The sequence below is a fragment of the Rhinolophus sinicus genome, linkage group LG03 (genome assembly GCF_036562045.2).
Source record: "Rhinolophus sinicus isolate RSC01 linkage group LG03, ASM3656204v1, whole genome shotgun sequence".
Lineage (NCBI taxonomy): Eukaryota > Metazoa > Chordata > Mammalia > Chiroptera > Rhinolophidae > Rhinolophus > Rhinolophus sinicus.
The window spans coordinates 24,584,590-24,610,305 of NC_133753.1; the positions used below are offsets into that span (position 1 = coordinate 24,584,590).

The window sequence follows — 25,716 nt, forward strand, 5'->3', positions numbered from 1 at the left end:
TTTTGGGGAAATGAGAAGAGTAGTTTTCTAAGCCTTATAAGACACAGCCAAAATATGGAAATCTGTTTTATTGCCTTAGAGAATCGGAATTTTTTCCTTTTTCTCTAGGTAAAAGAGATCTTCAAGCAGTCACCTTTCCTGGTACCAAATGACAGTGTTAGCATCATGGACGGATCCTATGAAGGTGGAGAGGTGTTGCTATATGTTCTGGGGGAGAGGGCGAGGGTTAATCTGATGAAAGGAACTGGGAACAGGGATGGGGTGCTGAAGAAAACAGTACTAATTAAGGAGAAAGAAATAAGCAAGGAGGAATGGAATAGCAAGAAATGGAAGGATGGGGAAAAGGGACATGAAATTCAGAGAGAAAACAACAAAGATGGGGCCAGGGAAGAGAGAGGAAAATGTAATCTGGGATGTAATCCTTGTCTTTCTTTCTTCTTCTTTTTCTTTTTTTAGGCATATTAGCTTGGATTACTGTGAATTTTCTGACAGGTAATACATTCTCAAGTCTATCCTATGGCCTTGATTGGGTTTTACACATAATCAGAGAGCAAAAATACCTTTTGTTCCTGTATTTTCCTGTATTGTTCTTTCCTTTTATTAAAAACAAAAAAGGAAAGACAGGAAGTTAATGTTTATAACTGGCCTTCAAGGCCTCGGCTGCAGCAAGAGTCCTTCTAGGTTAGTGTTCACCTTCAGCCTGTGGGGGCCGGGAGCCCTGGAGTAGGCATGGAAGTCCTCCAGAGCAAGAGAGAAATTGCAGACAGAAGAGTGCTGGGCTGTCCAGGAAGCAGATGTTCAGAACTGGCTCTCATTCACAGGTCAGCTGCATAGCCACAGCCAGGAGACTGTGGGGACCCTGGACCTGGGGGGGGCCTCCACCCAGATCACATTCCTGCCCCAGTTTCAGGTGAGTCATGAACATGAAGGTTTGGTTAGCACTCACTAGGCAGGCATATCATGGTGTTAAGAAAGTGGTACCCTATTTTCAGACAGCAGCTCCACCACAAATAGGCTGAGTAGAGGCAATTAAAGACAGAGTGAACTTCCCTTTGCTACTGTTCAGAGTCCCTTTGATTCCTCAAGCCTTGTGAGATTAGCAGTTTATTTTGTCTCCTTCATCTCTGACTCATTTTGGTGGGGGGACAGGGATGGTAGTGATAACATCTTTAGATATTCTCAGATCCTGAATAGTCTTTTTGCTTTTTCTGATTTTCAGAAAACCCTGGAACAAACCCCTAGGGGCTACCTCACTTCCTTTGAGATGTTTAACAGCACTTATAAGCTCTATACCTATAGGTGAGGAGGGGGACAGGGAGGAATAATAATATTTCACGTGGTATGATTCCCCTAACTTTTCAAAGCATTTTCACATCTATTATTGCATCTGACCAGCCTTACATAGTCTTTGCCGGTTCCCAAAGGCCTATTAACTGAAACTCAAGCCACTTACCAACGGCCAGGGGATCCAAGGATTTCTCCGTTGTTGGCGTCAAAAGTATATAACTTAGTCAAAAGGTTTCTCCACAAAGAGGTCACTCAGAAAAGGTTCAGCCAAAGCTCTGTGCCAACTCCACTGAGCTTGCCCTCAGATATTGATAATCCAGCCTAGAATTTGATCCCAATGGGGCTGGGAGCTAAAATAATGAGAGCTTTTCTGGGGATGGTTCCCTAGGATAGGACCCTAGGAAGCGTCACTATCTCTGGCTTTTAAATTGCCGCTGTGGAAAGTTCTTACTGCATGGCCTTGATCTAAACTACAGAAATTACCACTTGTCCTCTACACTAGATGAACAGGTCACAGAGAACAAGGTTTTCCTCCCTCTAGAGGGAGACAGAAATCATGTTACTTTTGAAAGAGGTAACTTTAAGCTGGAGAACTTCAGGCGCAGCATGAAATTAGTCAATCCTGTATTTTACAGTTACTTGGGATTTGGATTGAAAGCTGCAAGACTGGCAACCCTGGGAGCCCTGGAAACGGAAGGTTCGTCTGGGTACCTGTGCTGGTTGGGGTATGGTGAGAGTGACATCTGTACTCAGCTTGCCTTTTCCCTTCCCTGGCAGTGATTCTCTGGAGGAAAGAGTCACGCTGAATTAGGAAGCATATGTTGTACAATGGACATAATAGCAGCAAATTCCTTTTCTCCTTTATAAGTTCAGAAGTCTTAGTATCCAACACTAGCCATTTCTCAAATGAGGTCTGTTTGTATATGGGGAACAGCCTGTGGCCAGAAGACTGAGGTATCTGCAGAAATTCAGGGCTCAAAGAGTGAATTTGAATTTGGCAGGACCTTCCTCAAGCCCTTAGCGTTATGTAGGAGATGCAGGAAGCAGCAAGGTCCACTTGCAAGGTGGTATAGCTGAGCAACTCCTTTTATCTCTTCACAGGTGGTGCAAGGGTTAAGGGCTCAGCTTTTGAGGTCAGGCAGAACTGGGTTCAGTTTGTTGTGTGATTTGGGGCAAGTTAGCTAACCCTTCAGGCCCCTTTTCTCACCTTAACTAAGATTGTGCGTTTAATGCACTTTGTATGGTGCCTAGCTCACAGTAAGCTATTATTGGGATGATTGTACAGCATGTCAGAGTTTATAAAAACATCAAGTGTATTTCACTTAGGCCTCACAACAACCAATGGAAAAGTAGAACGGTATTTCCCCCCCATTTTAGAAAGGAGAGAACTTACTCCATTGTAGGAAATTGGATTTCTCTGAGATGTGATGAAAGCCATGGATCCCTCCACCAAATATACACATGCTCAAAAATTTGCCTGTAGTTTCAAAGGGTTCACCAACCCCACAAAGCCCATCTATGAACTCTGTTAAGAATTGCTGTCATAGGATGTAGTTGCGGAACTAATTTCATCATTTTAAGGCCCAGCCACCTTGGTGATTCCTTTCAACCTTACTGGCTTCTTGCTTGCCTTCCTCCCTCTCACATCCTTGCCTCTTACTTTGTGGTCTGGTTTTTTTCCAGGGATTGATGGATACACTTTTCGCAGTGCCTGTCTACCAAGGTGGTTAGAAGCAGAGTGGATTTTTGGGGGTGTGAAATACCAGTATGGTGGCAACCAAGAAGGCAAGTGATGTCCTTTCACTGGTTGACATTCTTTTTACAGTAGAAGTCGGGGAAAGTCCCATGGGAAACTTTTTCCAGAGCACAAGAGAAGCTTGTCATGTTGCAGGGACTCATTCCAAATAGATCTTGGTATGCCTCCAAGGAATAATGTGAAAGGACAGCGGACAAGGCAGCTGCCACTATATCCTGCTCTTTCCCTGGCCAAGTATTGTGGGTCCATTCTTACCTGGGTGTGATTCATTAAGGGGCTCTGCCTTGAGCAGGGTGGAACTGTTTCAGGTTCAGTTAATGTTTAGCTATTTATAATAAAACTTAAAATTGAGATGATAGGAACAGTAATTCACTTCAAGTATTATAACAGGCACAGACCTTAAAATCAAGGAAAAAACTTGATTTTTCAAGGAAACAGGCAAGCCTTCTGGCTACTTCAGCTCGAGGTCGGCTGTGGCTGGTTTTTTTGAACACAGGTTTGGGAGGGGAGCCGCCAGAGCAGCAGGTCCCTTTGCTCTGGAGCTGTGAGGCTGTGGAAGTTTGCTCGTCTTAGGGAGCCCTTTGTCCTGAGCCTCAGCCTCTGCTTTCCTCAGCCCCAGCCCCCGGCTCTTTCCTCTTTGGCTGCAGCCGCACATAGTGGTCCCTTCCTCTGTCATTTTTCTCACCTTGCCCCTGTGCTCCTTTGCTCTGGCAGGGGAGGTGGGCTTTGAGCCCTGCTACACTGAAGTGCTGAGGGTGGTCCGAGGAAAACTTCACCAGCCAGATGAGATCCACAGAAGCTCCTTCTACGCTTTCTCTTACTATTATGATCGAGCTGTTGACACAGACATGATTGGTAAGTTCACTCCAGGTGTCAGTCCAGAGAGGAAACCCTGCAGGGCTGCGGTGGGAGAGGGAGAGGGAGAGGGAGGGGGAGGGGGAGGGGGGGGGAGGGGGAGGGGGAAGGGGAGGGGGAGGGGGAGGGGGAGGGAGAGGGAATACCTGAAATGCTTCATCAGAGCTGATCTCCCTCCTCTCAGTGTTGGTTGTTGAGTGACACTAGTTAGTCAAATAGAAGGGTGAATATGACAGAATCTTTTGGAGCTAGAAAATGGTCTTAAAAATTTACACGAAGTCTTCTTTTTTAAACTTTTTTATTTAGGTACAATTGACATAAAACGCACAAAATTTTTTTTTTTAAGTACAGTTGATCTATATTAGTCTCAGGTGTACCACATAGTGATTCAATATTTATGTACCTTACAAAGTGATCTATCTCCACAATAAGTCTAGTAACCATCTATACAAAGTTATGATATTGTTGACTATATTCCCTATGCTGTGCATTATATCCTCTGACCTGTTTATTTTATAACTGGAATTTTGTGCCTCTTATTCTCCACTGTTTTTACCCATCCCCCACCCCCTTCCCCTGGCGACATCAGTTTGTTTCTTGTGTCTGTGAGTCTGTTTTGTTTTGCTTTTTAGATTCCATATATAAGTGAAATCATATTGTATTTGTCCTTCTGTCTTACTTATTTCACTTAGCTTTAAAATGTACATATTTAACGTATACAGTTTGCTAAGTTTTGACATACGTATTTACCTATGAAACCATCACCAAGTTCAATATTTAAAAATATCCATCACTCCAGAGTTTCTTCTCCTTTGTAACTATTTTATTTTTTGTTTTTTTGTTTTTCCCCTTCTTCTGCCTGCCCCCCCCAACTCTAGTTCAAGCCATTGTTTCTCAGTCTAGTTATGTAGGACACAGCTCCCTGGCCCATGCTGGTGTTATGAGCCTTGCGCTCCCCCCGACTGAGGCAGTCGGTGGCCGGTCCTTGGTCAGCTGCTCACAGCAGGTCACGGCAGCTTTTGGCAGCTTTTGCCCACTGCCGACCTCTCACGCTGGTTGCCAGCCGTTCCTGGAAGCACACAGCAGCCCACCGCAGCTCACGGCAGCCCAGCCCCAGGGAGAGCCATTGTTCACAATCTTAGCTGTAGAGGGCGCGACTCGCTGGTCCATGTGGGAATCGAACCAGCGACCTCGGGGTTAGGAGCAGGGTGCTCCAACCACCTGAGCCACCGGGCCAGCCCTATAACTGTTTTTTTTAATATCACAATAGTAATGCTTCTGTTTAGCTGTGAGAATGTATGTATGTGATCTATCATGGCCTGAGATATGAATTAATTTCCTATATTTTAGTGTGTTTTTTAATTGGGTCAAATTTTTTATTGTGGTTAAATAATACATAACATAAAATAGATTATAAGTAAATAGACTGCATAGATTATATTGTATGAACATGTCATGTTTATCCAATTTTCTAATGTTGACAGTTTTATTTCCTGTTTTTGTTTATTACAAATATCATTAGCATGAATTTTCTTGTTTCTTTGAAAGCTTTTTGACATCAGCTACTGTTCTATTTCATTTCAGATTATGAAAAGGGAGGTGTTTTAAAAGTTGAAGATTTTGAAAGAAAAGCTAGGGAAGGTAAGTGTCAGTGGCAGCCCTTGAAGGTGAGTTGTGAGGCTGTGCCTGCCAAGTCCAGTGACCTTAAAGGGACTAACGTGCCAGTCAGCAGAAAGGCCCTCAGAAGGCTGGTTTCCTGTCTTTGCCAGGAGTTAAACACACTAGGTGGCATAGAAAAATATGAGAGTACAAGAGGAAATAGTGAAAATCTGTTCTTCTTTCTATATTTCTTCTTTAAAAATTAAAAATTGTAGTAGTGTTATCAGTGTTATCATGATACACTGAGCTCCAAAATATGTGGGAAGTAGCCACAGAGGCTTCCGTGAGAGAGTCCATTGAAAACATAAATGATCTTAGCCAGTGGCCCCAAAGTAGGGCTGACTGGTATTTCCTTGCCTTCTGGGCCTCAGCACTAATAATGCATGAAGGACTTGGTTGAATTAAGCCCCAACAATAGTTCATAGAAATTTAGCAAATAATCTAGGGCCCGTGTAAATTTGAGTAAAATATAACATCAGAAATGTGCAAGTTCTTAAGAAGCTGCGTGCAGTCTTGTAGAGGCTGTCAGTGTAGTTCTAGCCTCCAAGACTCGTAGGCATGAACCAAATGGAGACGTCTGCTTCACTTATTCTAAGTCTATATTTAGAGAAAATTACACACCCCTCAGTAGGCTGCAAACTTGAATTCCTCTCTTCACTCTCTCCACTTCAGTGTGTGACAGCTTGGAAAACTTCACGTCAGGCAGTCCTTTCCTGTGCATGGATCTCAGTTATATCACAGCCTTGTTGAAGGATGGCTTTGGCTTTGCAGACAGCACCGTCTTACAGGTAAGAGACTGGGCAGAGGAGTCTCATAACAGACTTCTTATTTGGGAGTTGGGAAGAAAGAGTTCAGAACTTGTTTAGTAATCAGAGTGGCTCTGGGTGGCATTGGGAGGATTTCTCTGCAGGCTGTGAATAAGCTCTGTGCAGGGCACTATGAATGTGGGCAATGACCTTGCTGCAGTGGCAGCTTCTGAGTATATTAGGCACCTATCCCAGTGGTCACAGAGCAGACAGGCTTACAGCCCAAATTAAGAGGCCCAAGTCGCATGGTTTATTAAATCAATTTCAAAATGCAGGGCGAGAAGCAAAGGGAAAGAAATGGGACAGGTGAACACACAGGAGAGGGTCCAAGCAGGTTGGAAGTGCCACACTCCCTGGATCCTCCTGCAGCCGATCGTGTGCGTACAAGCACTAGAACTGAAGTTTAATTGAGGAGGCAGGACAGAAGGGACCGGGAGCAGGTACTTTGTCCAGTAGCATTAGCTCATTCATTAGCCCATGAGGTGGTTCTATACAGCAGAGGACGTGAGGGACCAGAAGGGTGTCACCAGTAAGTGGCTTATTTAAGACCTCGTGAATATTGAATGCCTTGTATATACGTAATATGTCATGTGTATTTTATATATATTTCATATGTGCCTTGTGTATTTAGTGCCTCTTGATCTTGGGTCCCTCTTTGTTGTCCTCTGTCCATGTTTCAGAACATGCAGGCTCAACTTTATTTGTCATAACTTATTTATTCTAAACACATCTTACGTTTCACCCATCCCATTTATTTTCTTCTATACCTTAATTGAGTAATTGTACATTATGGTTATGTTGAAAGAAGGTCCAGCCTAAGAAGAAGTCTTACGAGAGTTTATTTGAGCCAAGTGAGGACAATTGTCAGGAAGCAAAATCTCAGTGGATTGAGAAAATGCTCTGGAGAATGGCAGTTCTGCAGTTTATTTTATACACTAGAACCATATATTAGAAGGAGATGTAGGGAGGGTTTTTGTACACAGAATCCATTGGTAGTAGATAAAGGGGGCTGGAGAAAGCCAAGTGGGGAAACCTCTGCGATTGGATACAAACCAAAACCGAGAGACATATAGTTTTTACATCGATGGGTACAGGACAGGTAACATTTACAGCACAGGGAAGGAGTGTGGGCAAAAAGATGAGTGTGGTCTGTGCTCTGGTGCTGGCGGCTGTGCCTTCAAGGGGTCTGGAAAAGAAAACTACTCTGACATTTCAAAGGCATTTTATCTTAGATGCACAAAGACAGCAGACAATTTCAAAAGTAAAGATTGACCTTTGTCAAGGAAGCTACAAGCCCAGGACATAACTAATCACCATGACCGCTTTTAGTTAGGAATTTTTACATTCGGACAAGCCTGTGGTTATTTTCATTCTTTGAGTTGTAAGGCCCACTGTGCGGGCCTCCCCTAAGCTTGTCAGGTTTAGTGTGTGGCCCGTTTTTCATCCAGTTACAAAGATGATTAAGATGTTATCTTTGTCCTCAAATAGCATGTAGTCTATTAGAGGAGATGGCATAAAGCAACTTTGAACTTTGGGTCAAGTAAGTAGAGTGTACTTTTTGTTTTTGAGCCTCCTCCCCACCTCCCGTTGAGCCACTTCCCCTTCCTGTTTCCTCAGTTCCAGATGAGTTTATGTTACCCCATTTCTTGTGTGATGCAGATTTCATAAACTCTTTTGTACTAAGGTACTTGGATTTCATGTGTTTCATATGCCAAGAACATCAGCACTTAAAGAGCTTAAGACAGAAGAGTTACTTGCCAGTAGATGAGTATAGCATAGAATTTAAGCATGCGCTTTGTTGGCCTTTCTCTTTGAAGCACTTCCAAGGAACCCCTAGGATTCTGAAGAAAACAATTTGAGAAACACTAATTGAATCACCTTGTTGTGTAGTTGAAGTCGCTTCCAAACTTTTGTCCAAGGTCACTGAACTCACTGAGGTTCAACCTGGCCTAGAATGCCTTACGTGCCTTGGTTGGTTATTAGTGCTTAAAAAGATGCAGTTACTTGCAAAGTATGAATTGAGAAACTTAGTATGTTCTTTCCTACCTCTAAATCTACTCCCACTCCTGTTATAGTATCAGGATTAGGGAGAGAGTTCAGTAGGTCCTGTCTGTGATCACTTCCTGGGCCAGATGATTCAGGGATCAGATTAGCAGGTGTAGGGGCAATAGTGGGGACAGCGGAGTGGGGAGCCTCCAAAGACTGGCGACTCCCAACTTTGCCTTGCTTTGGTCATGTGGATGATCTTCGCCTGTGTCATGTTTGCTAGAGTTGAAAATTCAGTGAAAATGTGATGACCTTTTTTTCTCTCCTCCCCAACAGCTCACAAAGAAAGTGAACAACATAGAGACAGGCTGGGCCTTGGGGGCCACCTTTCACCTGCTGCAGTCTCTGGGCATCTCCCACTGAGGCCAAGCCCTTCCTCTGAGGCCTGCATTTGACAACAACCTGTTTAAAAGGAGAGAAGACTCCATCATGTTCTGAGGTAGTCTGGGAACGGTCTGGATTGAAACCCAGCAGCTGGCTTCATCAGGAGGAAGGGGCTTTTGTAGACTGCACTTGCCTTTAAGTCTAGTGATTACTTTTACACATCTGGTATGAACTGTCACCTAACCATTCTGCTTGCACAGCTGGTACCAGAGTCTAAATCTTTGAGATTGCTTTTGTGTCACAGAGAGCCAAAAGGAACAGCTTTGGAACTTAACCTTGGAGAACCCAGGGACAGGTCCCTGGGAACCAAAGAAAAATTTCATTTCAACACTTTGAGTGCCTCATTCCTTTGAACATTTGAATTTTCCTCTTACATGCTAACCTCAGCTGACTGGCTGCAATCCCATGAGCTGTCAACACCAGGATTTTTTCCCTCCCTGCACACTGCCCTGTCCCACCCTTATTTCTACCGCTCCCCCCTCCCAGCAAAGAAAGAGAAAAATACTTAGTTTTGTTTTTCATGTCAAGGGATGGGAAAAGAGGTACTATATCTGAAGTTGTGTGATCCTGCTTTGTGCTAGCTCCAGTCAGTCATCTAAAAGCCACCCTCACTCTTAGCAGGATGGAGAGCAACTCCTACTGCGCAGATCCCAGCCTTAAGAAAGGAGGCCATCCAATCTCTAAGGCCATGTTTTGGGATGGAGTGGCTGCCTTGTATAGACCACCTTCTTTTAATCAACTTTTTATAAGTCAACTGGAATTAATGAACACGTCCAACCTCACAGGAACATGTGTGTGTTTTCAGTGCCAGTACCTCCTTCCTGGCTAATGTGTTTAATTTGTCATCCTAAACTTTTCTGTGTATTACTAAGAAATACATCTGCACCCTAACTTTTGTTCTGTGGTGAGAGGCCTGTGGCTGTGCTATTTAAGGATCTAGATTTTGGTTACAGCTCCTTTCAGTTTGCCCTTTTATTCTCTCCATTTATAACAGTATCTCTTCCTACTGATCATTTTTGCTAACATCCTCTAAATTATTTATCTAGCTCCACGGGCTCTGACAGCACCTTTCTGAGGGTAACCTACCATTGGATTTGGTTGGCCATTTTAGCCCACAACAGTACTGTGGAGTCTGAGTGCTGCGAGCTCATTTTGTGAATTATTTTCCCTACAATTCATTATCTTGGACTTTCCCACATCACCATCATCTGCTTCGTCTACCCCCTCCAGTGCTCTTGGATTTGAAAGACCTTCCTGTTGACTGGCTCATTGGCCTTGGCTCTTTACCTCCACTTCTTTCCAGCAGTTTGTACCTCCCAAACGCTGAGCTTTCGCAGACTTTCAGCGCTCTCACAAAAGATGTTCAATACCTGGCCCTCACACCAGTTCCTAGGAAACCTTATTTCTTAGTTATTCTGAGTCAGTAACTATTTAACATCTGATGTGCAAGCAAGTGGGCAAATTTCTATATTCTCATCCCCCAAATTTTAGTTGTTTTTAATTCAGTGTGAAATTTCTTCAGATTCTTCATACTGGCTTTTATTATACTGAGGTCACCTTTATACTGTATTTCCCCAAAAATAAGACCTAGCTGGACCATCAGCTCTAATGCATCTTTTGGAGCAAAACTTAATATAGACCCGGTCTTATTTTACTATAAGTCTTATATTAATTTTTGCTCCAAAAGAGTTGATGGTCCGACTAGGTCTTATTTTCAGGGAAACGGGTAGTAGAATCTTTAGAGTTGAAAAGAACCCAAAGATAAAATCCAGTCTTCTATTGCAGAATTCTCTTAACATTTCTAACTGGTTATCATTCAGCTTCGGATTAGGCGTGTTTGCAGACCAATCATTCCATCTGGGACTGCACTGATGTTAAAAAACCTTTATGTTGAGCTGAAGTCTTCTCAGTAGTCTGCTCTAATCCCTCCTTCTGCAGCCTTTGTCTTTTGAAGAAAATTCCTCCCAAGTTCTTTGTGGTCTCTTCTTTAACATACCACATGGCTTCTGGATCCTTTTCCAGTTTCATCAAAAAGATAGGGTGCTAGAACCAGTCATACACTAAATGCGGTTCCACATGATTAGGGAGAGACCATTTCCTCTAGTAGAAACCAAGTAGTTTTCCCAAGAGGCAAACTGTATTCACTAAAGACTCCTCCAGCTTGATGGGTCCAGAGAGGTAAGATTCCCTGGTCTTTGTCAGAGCTTGTCTCTGAAGCTTTTCTTTTTATAACCAGGGGCCGTATTCAGACTCCTTTGGTCATCCGATATCTCCAGAACTCTTCAGTAGACGCATTAACTTCAAAAATGTATCTACATATATCCAGATAATCTTGATTAGAACTTCTGGAGCATTAACCAGTTTATCCATTTTAGGAGCAATTTGGAATAGGAATTTTTATTTCTTAGAAAGAAATGACTTGTCTATAATGTCCTTTCTGCCCCTTACTGTACCTTTTGGGCCTTATTAAGGAATCCTATTGAGTCTAAATTGCTGGTTAAGTTTCTTTTCTATAAATGTGTTCATGTATTTCAAATACTAAGGACATGGCCTGGCACACAATGGATATTGTGTTTATCATCATCATCATCATCATACAAAGAACATCCTATGTGGATTATCGAGGTCCTTCCGAGGTGTGCCTTAAAATTCTTCAATCTTGCCTGATTTTATTTGCATACTTTTGGAGAGTCCATGTTCTCACCTGGGCTCCCTTTCCATTTTTTGTGAAAGACCTTGTTTCCCTATAGTGACCTTCTAGACTCTGCTAGTAGTCACACAGCGTTTCACAGTAGTTGCCATCTTGCCTTCTGGGCACATTTTCCCTGAGATTCCAGGAATGTTTGTGACACTGTCATTTTTTACTCTAGTATCTTATGACTTTCCCACATTTGCCTGAAAAGCTCCCCTGTAGTAACATTTCTCATTCCCTCAAAAGCTGTTCCCACGAATAGCTTAGCTTGGTTCAAATGCAGACTGTTTCTTCTCATTTCACCTTCAAATCAGATATTTGGGCGAATGTTCTTTACAGTATACAAATCTAATGGATCCAAAAATCTCTTCAAGAGGCATCAGTGAGACTGTGAGGTGAGCTCTTCAAAAACCCACAGCAACCCCCCCCAACCCCTTCAGCCACCAGTCTGCAACCAAATATGAATAGATTCTGCTGCTAATCAACTTTTCCCGTTTGACCTGGTTCCTGAGGTCTTCAAACCTGTGCGATGAAATTATTTATTGTTTTATTACTGAACAGACATTGGTGTTCCGGAGAAGAGCCATAAATAAAATGGAGATCTGGTGCTGTGATACGGAAGTAATAACTAGGATTAATAACATTTGGTTTTCTTTTCAGAAAGTCCAGTGCACCTATAACAAAGGCTAAACAATTTGTTTAATTTGTATTCTAATGTTAGAATTGCTGTTTTAAAATAAAAATGCATCACGTACTTCTTTACCAAACAACAATTATGTAAATTTATGATCAGCATTAAAAAATTATATAAATCTCTTTAGAAAGGATTAACAAGTGAAAATGAATGAGACAGCACCTTAGCGATTTTTGTTTTAGTAATAAAAAGCTCTTTTCACCAAAATCATAATAGTCTTCCTTTGGAGTCTTTTCTTCGCTTGATTTATAAGCCCTCCTCACAGCAAATTATCCCTCTGCTTACGGAGCCTGTGGAACCCAAATAAGGAAGAAAAGAGACTGGAGAATTCTAATGGAACGTAAATTTATTAAATTAAATCTTGAAACTATGTGGTGGTCTTAGAAAAGGATGTTCATTTTTCATCAACAATCTCCAGAAGAGAAGCACTCACTTGCTTGCAAAGGCCATAATCTGTTCCTAGAGAAAAATGAAACAAAGTGGTACTCTGACACGGTAGGGTATGAGGATGGGTGAAGAAAATATTTTAAAATAGCCAAAGTGATTAAAGCAAAAACTCAGCAATGTCCCAGATAGATCGTCTTCCCAAGAATCCCTCCAAAGTATAATTAAATGGATGTTTCTCAGCAAAACATTGGCCGAGCAGCAAAAGGAGTTTAAGCATCTTTCTCTCTAAAAGCCCCTATTCACTACTGTATGCACCTCCTTATACTGGATAAAGTTACTGCTTAGATGGGCCCTGCCACCAAGCCCAGCAAGGACTTTTTTGCTCATAACCACTGGGGAAGGTATTTAGGTAAAGACAATTTTACAGCCAAGAAAATTAATTCAAAGAAATTAAAAGTCATTGGCAAAGTCCCTCCTCAGTGAGCGACCTCTTACTTTGAGTGGAGACACTGCATTTGTGGCCTGCAAGCCCCATGTCCTGAGCAGCACAAGCGGAGTGGCACTGGTGGAATAGAGCCTTTTCAGTAGGTCGGTGGCAGCCAGAAGAGCAGTGTTGTGACGCTGTCGGTCTGTTTCATAACCTGTGAGGTGGCTCATGGAGCCTGGCGGAAAGAGGAAGGTTAAAGCCTTAATCCAGCAGTGAGGTGTCCACATCTGGCTACTCAGGCATTTTGGGGTCCTGATCTTCCCTAAAGACATGACCTCTGGATACTTCTCGAAGGTACCTGAATCCTTACCTAAGTCTTTCCCATTGAAGGCTGCAGTACTGAGGTGATGGACCAAGCTGGAGACATCCCCGAAGCCCATGTTGACACCTTGGCCTGCAAGTGGATGGACTCGGTGGGCTGCATCCCTAAGAGGAAAGCAGAGTTCAGGGTGGCATCCAGCCGCCGAGTGAGGAAGGAGCAGCCCTGTGGTTTTCTTACCCGATGAGCGCCAGCCGAGGCCGGACATACTCAGCAGCATGTCCCAACCCAAGAGGAAACAGCACTCGGCTTTTGGCGTCCACCCCGGCGATGCTTGGGGGCAGCTGGCGAGCCGAGGCCTTGGTCGGCTTCAGGAAGGCGACCGCGTAGCGCAGCGCGGTGCTGGCCGAGTCGATGAAGTCCGTGTGGTTCACATCACTCCACTAAGAAGCACCGGCCACAGAACAAAGCGAAATGTCATCAGTGACCAGCGGGGTGTTAGAAAGTCAGCAAGGAAACCCTTTTCATAACTAACGCCAAGGGTAAGGGGGCACTACAATGATCTGCACCACAGTGACAAGGCCCTCAGATCAACACAAAACACAGCTTCCCATCACCCCCCAGGTTTTAGGATCACGCCACACTGCTCGTGAGCTGCCCCTGCCTGCTGGGCTTCACCTGTCACCAGTCCCTACCCTCACTAGCCATGTGCCAGCCTTAACGCAGCTCATTCTACATCCTCTTCCCTCCGCCACTCCCCTCTGCTTGAATGTCCTCCCACTTCTAGTTCACCAGGATCACACCTCAGCACCCAAAGGCTGTCACCTCTTTATAAACCTCCCTCCAAACCCTGTGTCTTCTCCTCCTCTATGCTCCCTAGCATCCTACGCATCTTCTACCACTGTACTGAAATTGTCATTTACGTATCTTTCTCCTCACGTGACTAGGAGCTTCCTAAAAGCAGGGACTGTCTCACTTGTGTATCTCCAGACCCTCCTACATAGAAGGTACTCCTAATTGTTGCTACATGATGTGCTGCAAAGGCCTGTGCCAGGAATATATGCTACATGACCAGACGGGTAGCATTTATCTCAGAAGCCACTTCAGTATGTTCAGTTCCTTTTATTCTTATTGTTACCACACAGCAGTGAAGCTTAACTTCGTCAGTGTAAACCGGTGTAAAGTCAGAAGTGAGATGGCAGAGTCTGGTGGTTAAAACCAAGGCTTGAGGGCCAGCTGATTTCAGAATCCAGCTTTGCCACTAGTTGTGTGACCTCGGGCAAGTTACCTGTCTCAAAATGAGCATGATAACAATAGCACCTACCTCAAAGGGTCACTAAATTAAATACATAAATACAGGTAAAATTCTTCACCTGTTGAAAAATACTGAATGTCAACTATAAATATACATAGATACACATATGTATATCTATATATATATATATGTATATCTATATATACACAGTCATGGAATGTAGAGTACAGCCTAGGGAATACAGTCAATAGAACTGTAACAGCTGTATACGATGTCAGAGAGGCAGTAAATTGGGGGGGGCGGGGGGGCAGACGTTATCACTTTGTGAGGGGTGTAAATGTCTAGTACATTGTTTCGTACACCTGAAACTAATACAAAAATTCTTCACCTGTACCTAGCACACAGTAAGTGCTCTATAAATGTTACCGATTACTACTCTTAGTGAATTTAGATAAATATGGCATTTAAACTCCAAAAATACTGGTAACATATTATCTAAAAGCTGTATTACTCCAGAATAACCATTACCATTTGTTGAGCACCTACAATATACTACGTACGTTGCAAGCATTTTATAGTCTCTCATCTCAAAAGTCTAGACTTTTATTATTACTAATTGCTACTATTATTAACCCCTGAGAGGCTGGTGGCAGTATTTCCATTTTCCAGGGGATTTACAGCACCAGTATTGAATCCATGTCTGTCGATAAGGCTTACTCTTAAGCTCCCCCGACCTGTGCTCAGCCCTTCTCCAAAACACTTCTGATGAATCAGGCTTCAGAAGTTTGGGAACTTGGGACCGAGTAGAGCTGTCCAAGATCATCCAAGTATTACAGCTTCAAAACAAGGCCAATGTTAACTGCCACCCAGGCCGTTTCACTCAGCGTAACAGTAGCCATGACCCTCAGAAGAGCACAGTTACTGACCCCTCTTGCTCTACATTTCCCTGAACGCTTCCTCCAGTAATCCAGATCAAGTTACATTTACAAAGGGGAAGCTGGCTGGTTATTTCTTTTTCCCACTCAAAACTGCCTTCCTGTGTGGAGCCCTGCAGCACCTCATCAGGTGGACAAGCGGATACTCACAAAGGCAGAGTTAATGGCGTCCACAAAGTTTTCTTCATCCATGCTGACCAGCTCTGCTGCGTGATCATGGGATGTGGACCAAACCAAGGAACTCAAGGTGTCTGAGAGCTGTAAAAACAACAACAGCAATACTGAGCTGAAACTTGTTCTTGGGAGCTCTCAAGCACTAAGGAAGGTAAGAAGGGGAAACAAAGCCAGCCTGGGCACAGTCACTTGAAACCAGAAAATGGCTGAGAGGAAATGAAATGCTAACAAAGGCCACATGTGTTCAAGTAGACTAGCCAGGACTTCTTACCGGGAGCAGAGCGATGGGCCCAGAGGGAAGAAATCTCTGCCAAGCTACATTGTTTTCTGTAGCCTACAATCAAGAGAAGAGTTCTTGTGAGAAGCACACACGTTAAACACGAGCAGGGTCCCCAGATGGTGGCTCAGGGTCTGACCTCCAATAAATGCAGAGTAGCCACAACAGCGGACTGGTCATAGTTCCAGCTAACATTCTGGATCCCAGCAGCCTGCCGTACTCCTGAGTGGTGACCATCTGCACCAATCTGCATGAAGACAACAGCCTGCTAATTCTTACAGCCTTTTAATAAATGAAACTGTTCCAGAAATTGGTCTCTGTCTCCTGAAGTTTTCTCTGGTTCCAACTGCTAGCAAGCCAATCTGTGGCAGGCAACTTTCCAACAGACAGCCTTACAGACAGCCCCCGCAGGGGAAGACCTACATATGTGACCCCAGCCTCAGCTAACAGACCATGAGGTACCAGCCATACGTTAAATTCAGCCAAATTCTCTTGGTATTTGAACTAGAAAGCAGTAAGGCAGGCACTGGAGCTGAACAGTCCTGATGGGAGGCGAGGCATGGCTACCACGTAAAAGGGAAGGCTCATGAGCAGAGAGAAAAAAGTGGAAGATGCAAGGAGGTGAGTAACTTACGGGACTCCTGAGGGGGGAAAAACAGCCTCAATTTCTGACACTCTGGTTCCTGTCCCTGTGAAGCCAGCTGTCCTTATTTCGTGACCTAAGATGGTCCAGGAGATTGCTTCCTGTACAGGATTTACAACAAGACCATCTTAACTTGAGCTGGCTTACGTGGGTACTGGTCCTTATAACCAAGAGCTCTGCCTACAATTAATGTCAACGATAGCTTAGATCTAAAACTGGAGGCCCTAGAATTGAGGATAAGATGTGCATATGCAAGACCCCGGGTGAAATAAGAATCTTCAACTACCAACAATTTGGTCTGGAGGGTGCTGCCGTCACCTAGGGTAATATGAACCCAAGGACTGGAGCCTGCCGTGGGAAATGGATAGGGCCACGTATAGCCGACTGCTTTCCTCCTGTAGAGAACCGTCACTCGGTCTAGGGAAGTGAGAAGAGAAAAACCAAACATTAGAAAGGCTGAGGAAAAGGCCACAACTAAACCTAAAGCTAGGTCCCAGGACGTCTGTCTCTTATCATTTACCCCTAAGGAAAAAGTAAGGTCTAAAAAACCATGTGATCACTGCTCCAGTCTAAGAGCTGACACATGACAACAGCCACAGGGATGGATCAGTGTCAAAAGGAAGAAGGAAGCTCTCACGAATCACCAGCTTGTACAGGCACTTTCTTCCCCCTTCATGCTCCCACTCCTCTCGTTTTACTCTACACCTAAATGAGCCCACAAGTGCTTTCAGAGTAAACAGCGTGGGCATACCATGGGCTCAAAGAAGTTCGAGATTTCGTAAGCTTTTTCTTCCCACTGGAAATCATTTTACTTTTCTGATCATAAAAATGGTATGCTTGCTGTCAAAATCTGAACAAAGAAAGGTTTAAAGGGGGAAAATCACTCTCAATCATACTACGCTCAGACAAGTACAGTTAAAGCTTTGCCCTATAGCTTTCCAAACAATTTCCTAAGCGTGTATATGCACACACACATACTCACATGCACAAATGGGACCGTATGATACTTTTTTTCACCAATATATTATGAGACATATTTCTAAGTGACTAAATATTAGATCTAAATTAAAAGCTGCACGGAAGTTCATTACATGGATGAACTTACTATAAAAAAGCATTTAAGTTGCTTCCATGTTTTTTTCTCTCTAGAACAATCCTGAAATAGCTGCAAATCATATATTGGATAAAGAATTTTTATCTAGAATATATAAAGAACTCATATGATTCAAAAAGACAAATAATCTAGTTGCAAAATGGACAACAGATCCTGAATAGACATTTCTCCAGACAGAAAAATGGCCAAAGAGCACATGAACAGATGCTCAACATCATTTGTCATCAGCAAAATATAATCAAAACTACGAGATGCCATTCCCCAGTAATTAGGATGGCTGTGATTTAAAAAAAGGGGGCCGAGTAAGTATTGGTGAATATATGGAGAAACTGGCCCTTACATATTGGTGTTGGGAAAGTGAAATGGTACAGCTTCTTTGAAAAAGTTTGGTAGCTTATGAAAATGGTAAACATAGTATTATTATATAGCCACCATTCTACTCCTAAGTATCCACCCAGGAGAAATGAAAACATGTCCATACACTTGTATACACAAATGTTCATAGCATTATTCACGATCTCCAAAAAGTGGAAACAACCCAAATGTACATCAACTGTTGAATGGATAAACAAAATGTGGTATATCCACACAATGGAATACATTTGTCAATAAAAAAGAATGGAGTACTGATACATGATTAAATCTCAAAAATATGTTCAGTGAGTGAAATGAGACATAGAAGAATACATATTGTATGATGCTATCTATACGAAATATCAAGAATAGGGAAATCCCAAAAGACAAAAAGTAGACTAGTGGTGCCAGAGGTTGGGGATGGGAATGGGGACTGATTATGAATGGGCACGAGGTTTCCTTCTGAGGTGACGTAAATGTTCTAAAATAATATTGTGATGGTGGCACAACTCTATAAATATAATAAAAATCATTGAATTATACACTTAAAATGGGTGAATTTTAGGTATGTAAATTATACCTGAACATAGCTGTAAAGAAAAAAAAAAAGAACAATCCTGAGATAAGTATCAGAATGTTTCTTTACGGTGGACATTCAGTATCTGTAAAGGGATCCTTTCTTCCAGTAAGTTCTAGAATAATTCTACAGCAGTTCACCTTCCAGAGAATGAAAGGAAGGCGGAGGAGGCGGTGCCTCACCTGACACAGCCTCCAGCTGCTTCGTGAGAGCGTGCATGATGACATCATTCTCCACGATATAGCCCATGTCATCTAAGTGATCCTTATCGAACATGATCAGGGCCTCTGAGCAGGCGTCCCACACCTGGAACCACCAAGGGAAAGTCTGCATTATAACCCAAGGAAAAGGAAACACTACTCCAATCAGACCTGAGTACTGCTCTCCCAAATGACAGAAGCAGAAAAATTACAATTTATCAGCCCCTCTGGCAGGACACAGGTGAGAAGAAAATTTCGTGGGGATGCTGCCCCCCCCCCACTTCCTTAGACTAAGTGTGAACGTTGTCTGATTCTTCCCACATTCACAGAAAACCTGGAGAATGTGGACTCCAGCATCTTAACACAAGACAGACTAAGCTATCTCGCCAAGAGTGACAAAGGAGTCACCTGCATTCGCCGAAAGGCTCTGTATCGCATGTTGCAGATGTGGTCCCAGGCACCAAAACCTACAAAAGAAAGGATCTGTACAGAGACCGGAGAATCCCTCCTGGGGCCCCCCTTTGTTAGGTTAGAGGATGTCTGCAGCGTTCTCCAGAACAGAGAAATACTCTCTACTTCTATCCTATTTGATGCGTAGGAGCTAAGCTACCCTCTTCCCCCATTCAGATTATAGAGCATGAAAAATGACCCAGCTTTCATGATCAAAAGGTCAAATCACATGAAAGTAGGGGAAATAAAACAGGAAACCAAACCCATGTTATTTTTTCTTTATTATCCTACTGAAGTTACAAACTCTCTGGATAAAGACTGTTTTTTGTTTTTTAACTCTGTGGCACTGAAGAGATTCATTCATTGAGGAAATATTTATAGAGCACCTACAATGTGCCAGATGCAATTCTAGGTCCTGAGCATAAGGTGAGAAACCAAAGTCCCCACCCTTCTGCAGCTGATATTCTTCTGGCTTATTATTTCTAATTTATTATTTCTAATAAAAAACAAGTACATAATATAATGTGAGGTAGTAAGTGTTAGGAAGAAAAATAAAGCAGTATAAGGAGCTAGAGAGTGCTGCAAGCATCTAATTTTAGACAGGGAGCTTCTAGATAGGATGGCCTGAGGGAGTAACACGGCAGAGACCGAAAGATAATTTGCTAACAGCTGGTTCTGGGTGAACACAGCCACCTGCACCCAAAAAGCATGTGTTACGCAGGCTCCCTAGAGGGCCGATGGCAAATGAAGACGGTGCTGCTACTGGAAGAGAATGCTCTTAACAAGTTTAGATCGTTTCAGTCCCACCGATTCATAATGACCCAACATGACAAATGAAGACTGTAAGACAGAGCCGCATGTCCCAAGAATGTCTTCCTCAGTCCGGGAGTGGACACATTAACAACTTCAGGGGTCCCATCTTCCACTATGCGCCAGACTACCACCCCACGCTCCTCTCTCCCCACCCAGTGAGCTCCCGCCCTGCCAGATGCTCTGGTGACTGCCCTATGGGACACACTGGAAAGCTAAGACGGACAGGAGATTGGTTCTGTGAGAGGATGTTCTACTCACTACTGAGCAGGGTTGCAGAGCCAGGGGAAATGGAGCTGACCCTGTTGCTGTAAGTTTCTGGCAATTTCTCCAATACTTTCTTTGGACCTGCTTCTAGCAACAGGATTTTCTTATCATGAAAGTGAATATCATGTCCTAAAAAAAAAAGCAAAATTTTATGTCATTTTAGGAAAATCAGAATTTATTCTTTTTCATTTCCAAAAGAAGCAACAGATTAATTCCTTAGTCTTTAGGATACAAATTGCTTACAGAGCCCACAAACAGGAAACACCATGCAGACACCTAAGCAATAACATAAACATCGTTTCAGCCATGGGAACCACCCTGCCCACCGCCGTGAGGCTTCTTTTAGTCCAACCCACCATGTGCAAAGAAGCATAATGGCAAAACCCGTAACAAGCCAGTAGAACTCCCTAGAAAGAAGAATGAAGTAAAAAGGGAAGACTATATATAGTATTTGGATACCAGGTATTCCCAATCTTCAAAGTATTACGTCACTAAAAATTACAAATCCTGTTCAACAAAAATGTAATTAAGCAAAATTCATTGTGGCCACAATATTAAATCAAGGATAAAAAATCAGAGTCTGTAAAAGAAAATGGCATCAAAAAACCCCCCATCAATTGTGCCTACAATTCTGGTCCTAAAACATTTGTACAGGGAAACAAAACGGGGTCTTGGGGATTCTGTTACGGGGTGTCTGCAGCACAGTGCAATCAGCCCCGCTAGTGTCTCACAGAGACACAGGAGAAAGAAGCTGAAATGCTGCTGCCAAGAAAAGAGAAGAAAATGTGACAGGATTACCAGCGCCCCCCCCCCCCCCCAGGTGCGTGGCAGCACCACAGCAATTCTGCGTAGGAGGATGGGCCCAGGGACCACGTTCCGCAGAGAACTGCTTTCTGGTCCATCACAGCTGACACCTTGCTCCAGCCACCACCCAAATGCCCACCCTCCAAGTACGAGCCTAGTCTCAAAAGCCTCCTCTCTCCACGGAGTTCAATCCACACCCACAAACCTCCTCCTCAGGATAGTGCAGCTGCCTGTTCCTTTAAGAGAGCTTTCATTTCATTCTTCCTTTGATCAATTATTTACAAATCCCGTGCTTCCCCAATAATAAGACCTAGCCGGACCATCAGCTCTAATGCGTCTTTTGGAGCAAAAATTAATATAAGACCGGGTATAATATGATATTATATAATTAATATAATATAGCACAATAAAATATAACAGGTATAATATAATATAATACCGGGTCTTATATTACTTTTTGCTCCAAGAAATGCATTAGAGCTGATGTTCCAGCTAGGTCTTATTTTTGGGGAAACACGGTCTTTCCCCTTTGCTAGATTATAAATTCCTTGGGGACAGGAACCATTTTTTTTCCCCTATGGCTAATATCCCCAGCAGCAAATGCTGGATTTCCTCGGTGCATAAAGTAGATTCTCAGTGTCTTCAGACATTTTTATTAAATGAGAGCCCAGGAAACTAACAGGAAAAGAATTAGATTTCCAAACACATTATAGCAGATAGCTAGGTTTGATATTTTATTTTTTAGTTATTTAATATAACATTTTAGAAAATTCATTTGGAGAAAAAAAAATACTAGAGAATATAATTTACAAATAACAATGTAAGAGGGAAATATAGATATTTCAAGTCTAAAACATAAACTAATGTGAGTATGAAGAAGAATCAAAGAAAACATAAACTGACTTATGGGGCAACATGAAGAGCTTACTGGCAACTTTTTACTTTGAAAGCATCTATCTAGAATTAAGTGGGTATTGGAATATAAAGTAAGGTCCATCAGGGTATAAACTATTGACAAACAATATCCTTTGGGATACATGCTCTGACGATGAAGGGGAGACATTAGCACACGCCAAATCGCAAGCAGGTAGTCTACTTGACTCCACAGGAGAAAACCCCCCTCACCATACCTGCCTGGGAAAGGAGGAGAGGATCTGTCCAAGGACAGTGTCCGTCTCACAGTATTCAGTCCCAACCGTTACACAGGAAATAAGCAGAGGCTTGCTCACAGGATAAACTGCATGAAAGATTCCAAACTTCTTGGAACTTCAACTTTCATGTTTTAACATTCAGTATTTCCTCTGAGCTTTTAAAGGAAATTAGCAGGTGTGTGTTTCTTCTGTAAACCTGTGCTTGGTCATTTTGGTCCTGAGAGCAGTAATTCTCACAATCTGCTATACTCGGCCCATGACCTTTCTTTTGTAAACTTATACAGAGAATTCTGTATTGTACCTGTCTGTTTAAAATAGGTCTTCACTTTAAGAATTTATACTTCTGTGGAAGAGATAGAAAAATAAACAATACAAAATTCTTTAAGTTTATAAAAGAATTGCCACTTTCCCTCCTTGGGGCGTGAGGGGAGAGAGTGAGAAAAAGAACAAAACAGGAAGGGGAAAAAAAAGGTAATACAAAGACAGCTAAACACCAAATAGCAACACTAAAGTTTTAGTAAGGCTGAAAGTCTTATCAAGTACATATCATACAGAATTATATAAAAAGTTAAGAGCTAAAGTCATTACAAGACAACTAAGCTCTTTCCCGTGTTTCTCAAAGTGAGTTCCTCGGACCCCCTGCATCCATCTCCAGAGGTATTTGGTACCAATGGGCCTCACCTGGACAAACGGAATCAAGAGTCACTGGAAGCGGGACCTTGAATTCCCCTTTTTAAAATATACTCTACAAACTGGTAACAAGGATTACCTTTGAGGAGAACTGGGGGGCTAACAATCAAAAATAGAAGTTTTACTTTACATGCTTTATACTGTAGACCCTATGCCCTTTGTATTTCAAAATTCCTTTTGAATTTTGTATATGTGCCTCTCTTAGTTATTTAAAACCCTAAAACAAAACAAAACAACTTAAGTGATTCTTAAATGCACTCAAACTGGAGAATCACTATTTTAGTGCATTTACCAATAGGTACAACCAAAATGGCTGTCAAGGAGCAAGAGTATATATACCTGCCAGAAAGTTTTGTGTGTCTCAAAAAAGCTTTGGTCTCTCCTTATTACCAACTTCTGAGTGTAAGTTACTTAACCTTTCTGAGCTTTAACTTCCTTATCTGCACAATCTACAATGAAGATTATGAAGATTAAATAAAAATGTATGCAAAATGCTTTAAAATATGCCTAAACATAACCAGCGCTCAATAACTGACAACTACATTTTATATAATTACTTTGAGGCTGAAGCCCATTAGCTTATACAAAACATTGTTTCCCACCAGTTTCCTAGAAGATGAGCCATCATAGGGAAGTTGTAGCTGTCACCTCCTAATTCTCAAGTCAACAAAGACTTTTACACTATTGGTGACCTTTAATTTATGAGGCCAGAAAAAACTCAAATTCAATTTCTGAAAGTCACTGTACAGTTGTCAAAAGTAAAAGAGCTGGAGTTTGGTGGCCTGGGTTCGAATTCTGACTCTGCTACTGCCCGGTTATGAAACTCTGGTCCTTAAACTTACTAAGCAAGTTTCTTCACATAAAATATGAAAATCATATCTACCTCATAGGGTAGTACAGCAGCCTAACTATACATGTAAAAGCAAAGTTCTTACCTCACCTTATACACAAAGTTTAACTCAAAGTAGATCATAGGCTTAAATGTAAGAGCTAAAACTATAAAACTCTTAGAAGAAAACACAAGAGTGAATCTTCATGACGTTGGGTTTCTTAGATATGACACCAAAAGCACAAGTGTTAAAAGATTGATAAGTTGGACTTCATCAAAATTAAAACTTTTGTGTTCCAAAGGACACCATCAAGAAAGTGAAGACAATCCACAAAACGGGAAAAAAACATTTGCACATCATTTATCTGATAAGGACTTATACCCAGAATATATGAAAAACTCTTACAACTCAGTAATAAAAAGACAAACGATTCAATTTAAAAATGGGCAATGGTTCTGAACAGGCATTTCTCCCGAAAAGATATACAAACGACCAATAAGCACATGAAAGGATGTTCAACATTATTAGTCATTAGGGAAATGCAAATCAAAACCAGGAGAGATACTACTTCATACCCACTGTGATGACTATAAACAAAAAGACAATAATAAGCATCATCCAGGATGTGGAAAAACTGGACTCCTCCTATATTGCTGGTGGTAATGTAAAATGGTGCAGCCACTTTGGAACACTGTTTGACAATTCTTCAAAATGTTAAACACAGAGTTACCCTATCACCCAGCAATTCCACTCCCAGGAATATATCCAAGATAACCAAAAATATATTTACACAAAAACTTGTAAACAAAATAACAATAGGATTATTTGTAATAGCCCCAAAGTGGAAATAACCCAAGTGTCCATCACCTGACGAATGAACAAAATGTGTTTATTTCCACGCAATAAATATTATTCAGCCATAAAAAGGAAAGAAGTACTGGCACATGTTACAATCTTGGCTGAACCTTGAAAACACTAAGTAGGTTTCATGTATAGAGAAATGCCCAGAAAAAAACCAAGTCTATAGAGATAAGAAAGTACATGAATGTTAGACATTAGCTCTTAGTCTAGAGCTAAGATTTGGGGATAATGTACAATGACTGCTAATAGGTTCAACTTTCTTTTGGGGGTGATAAAAATGTTTTAGATGTATTGTGGTGAGGACTGCACAACTCTGTGAATATACTAAAAACCATTAAAGTGTATGCTTTAAATGAGGTAACTTCATGGTATGCGAACTATATTTCAATGAAGCTATTTTTTAAAAAACTTCCCAGCCCAAAGCCACAATGCCTGATTGCTGCTAACTGTGCCCAAAACTAAATAACCCTGAGCAGGTGTTTCCCTACGTGCTGGAAGGACTCCTACGGTCCCTCCCACTTTTGACCCTTCGGATGCCTGAAGAACTAAAAGTTTGTCCTGGAGCTCTGGGGCTCCTCTAGGCAGGGAACGGACCGTAAGACCTACAGCACTCAGACTTTAGGGAAATAGTGCCAGCGCTCCCGCGGTCCTCACCGCTCGTCCACCGCCCCACTCCCCGCCATTACTAGCCTGGAGATGCGCTTACCCAAGGCACAGGCCATGGCGGCGCCCACGAGGCCTCCACCCGACACCACCACATCGTACACTGTGTCTGCCGGGGCACCGGCCAACCTCCGGCAGGAGACCAGCGAGACACTCCAGGCAGCTGCAGGTGCAACCCCGGACCGGCTCACAGCCAGCAAGACCGCCATGGTGCCGACCTGTGCCGGGCTCCCCGCTAGGCCCGCCTTTGGTAGCACTTCCGGAGCAGAACCCTCCTATCACTTGCAGCCTCAGCTACTCGGCCTCAGAACCGGAAATACAACGTGCAAAGAGGATAAGCCAATCAGAA

General features: G+C 42.6%; 2 protein-coding genes across 5 annotated transcripts in view; one reads left to right on the top strand and one right to left on the bottom strand.

Annotated features, from left to right (window-relative positions):
* Positions 1-12,386, top strand: part of ENTPD5 (ectonucleoside triphosphate diphosphohydrolase 5 (inactive)) — a 34,294-nt gene extending 21,908 nt beyond the window's left edge. For all 4 annotated transcript variants that reach the window (XM_019733402.2, XM_074327227.1, XM_019733401.2 and 1 more), the window contains 10 exons: positions 109-184; positions 457-492; positions 822-910; positions 1,220-1,299; positions 1,923-1,984; positions 2,971-3,072; positions 3,758-3,898; positions 5,483-5,539; positions 6,230-6,345; positions 8,686-12,386. In XM_019733402.2, the coding sequence (XP_019588961.1) occupies positions 109-184; positions 457-492; positions 822-910; positions 1,220-1,299; positions 1,923-1,984; positions 2,971-3,072; positions 3,758-3,898; positions 5,483-5,539; positions 6,230-6,345; positions 8,686-8,772 (846 nt within the window). In that variant the 3' untranslated portion in view covers positions 8,773-12,386. The remainder of the gene's footprint in view (positions 1-108; positions 185-456; positions 493-821; positions 911-1,219; positions 1,300-1,922; positions 1,985-2,970; positions 3,073-3,757; positions 3,899-5,482; positions 5,540-6,229; positions 6,346-8,685) is intronic.
* Positions 12,387-12,507: 121 nt separating this feature from the next.
* On the bottom strand, positions 12,508-25,625 carry COQ6 (coenzyme Q6, monooxygenase). Its single transcript, XM_019733398.2, has 12 exons — positions 25,411-25,625; positions 20,363-20,497; positions 19,250-19,308; positions 18,824-18,947; positions 16,883-17,013; positions 16,093-16,200; positions 15,948-16,010; positions 15,653-15,760; positions 13,553-13,755; positions 13,364-13,479; positions 13,062-13,228; positions 12,508-12,638 (listed from the first exon to the last, which is right to left on the bottom strand). The coding sequence occupies exons 1-12, from the start codon at positions 25,574-25,576 to the stop codon at positions 12,609-12,611; spliced, it is 1,410 nt and encodes a 469-aa protein (XP_019588957.2). The 5' UTR covers positions 25,577-25,625; the 3' UTR covers positions 12,508-12,608.
* Positions 25,626-25,716: the final 91 nt, after the last annotated feature.

Bases quoted from the DNA above. Each gene is read 5' to 3' on its own strand.
- COQ6 (XM_019733398.2), bottom strand. From the start codon at position 25,576: ATGGCGGTCTTGCTGGCTGTGAGCCGGTCCGGGGTTGCACCTGCAGCT. The intron at 17,014-18,823 runs GTGAGGCACCGC...TCACTTCCCTAG, and splicing joins GCAGCTGGAGGCTGTGTCAG to ACCGAGTGACGGTTCTCTAC. The intron at 13,756-15,652 runs GTGAGTATCCGC...GGTGCTTCTTAG, and splicing joins ACGCCATTAACTCTGCCTTT to TGGAGTGATGTGAACCACAC.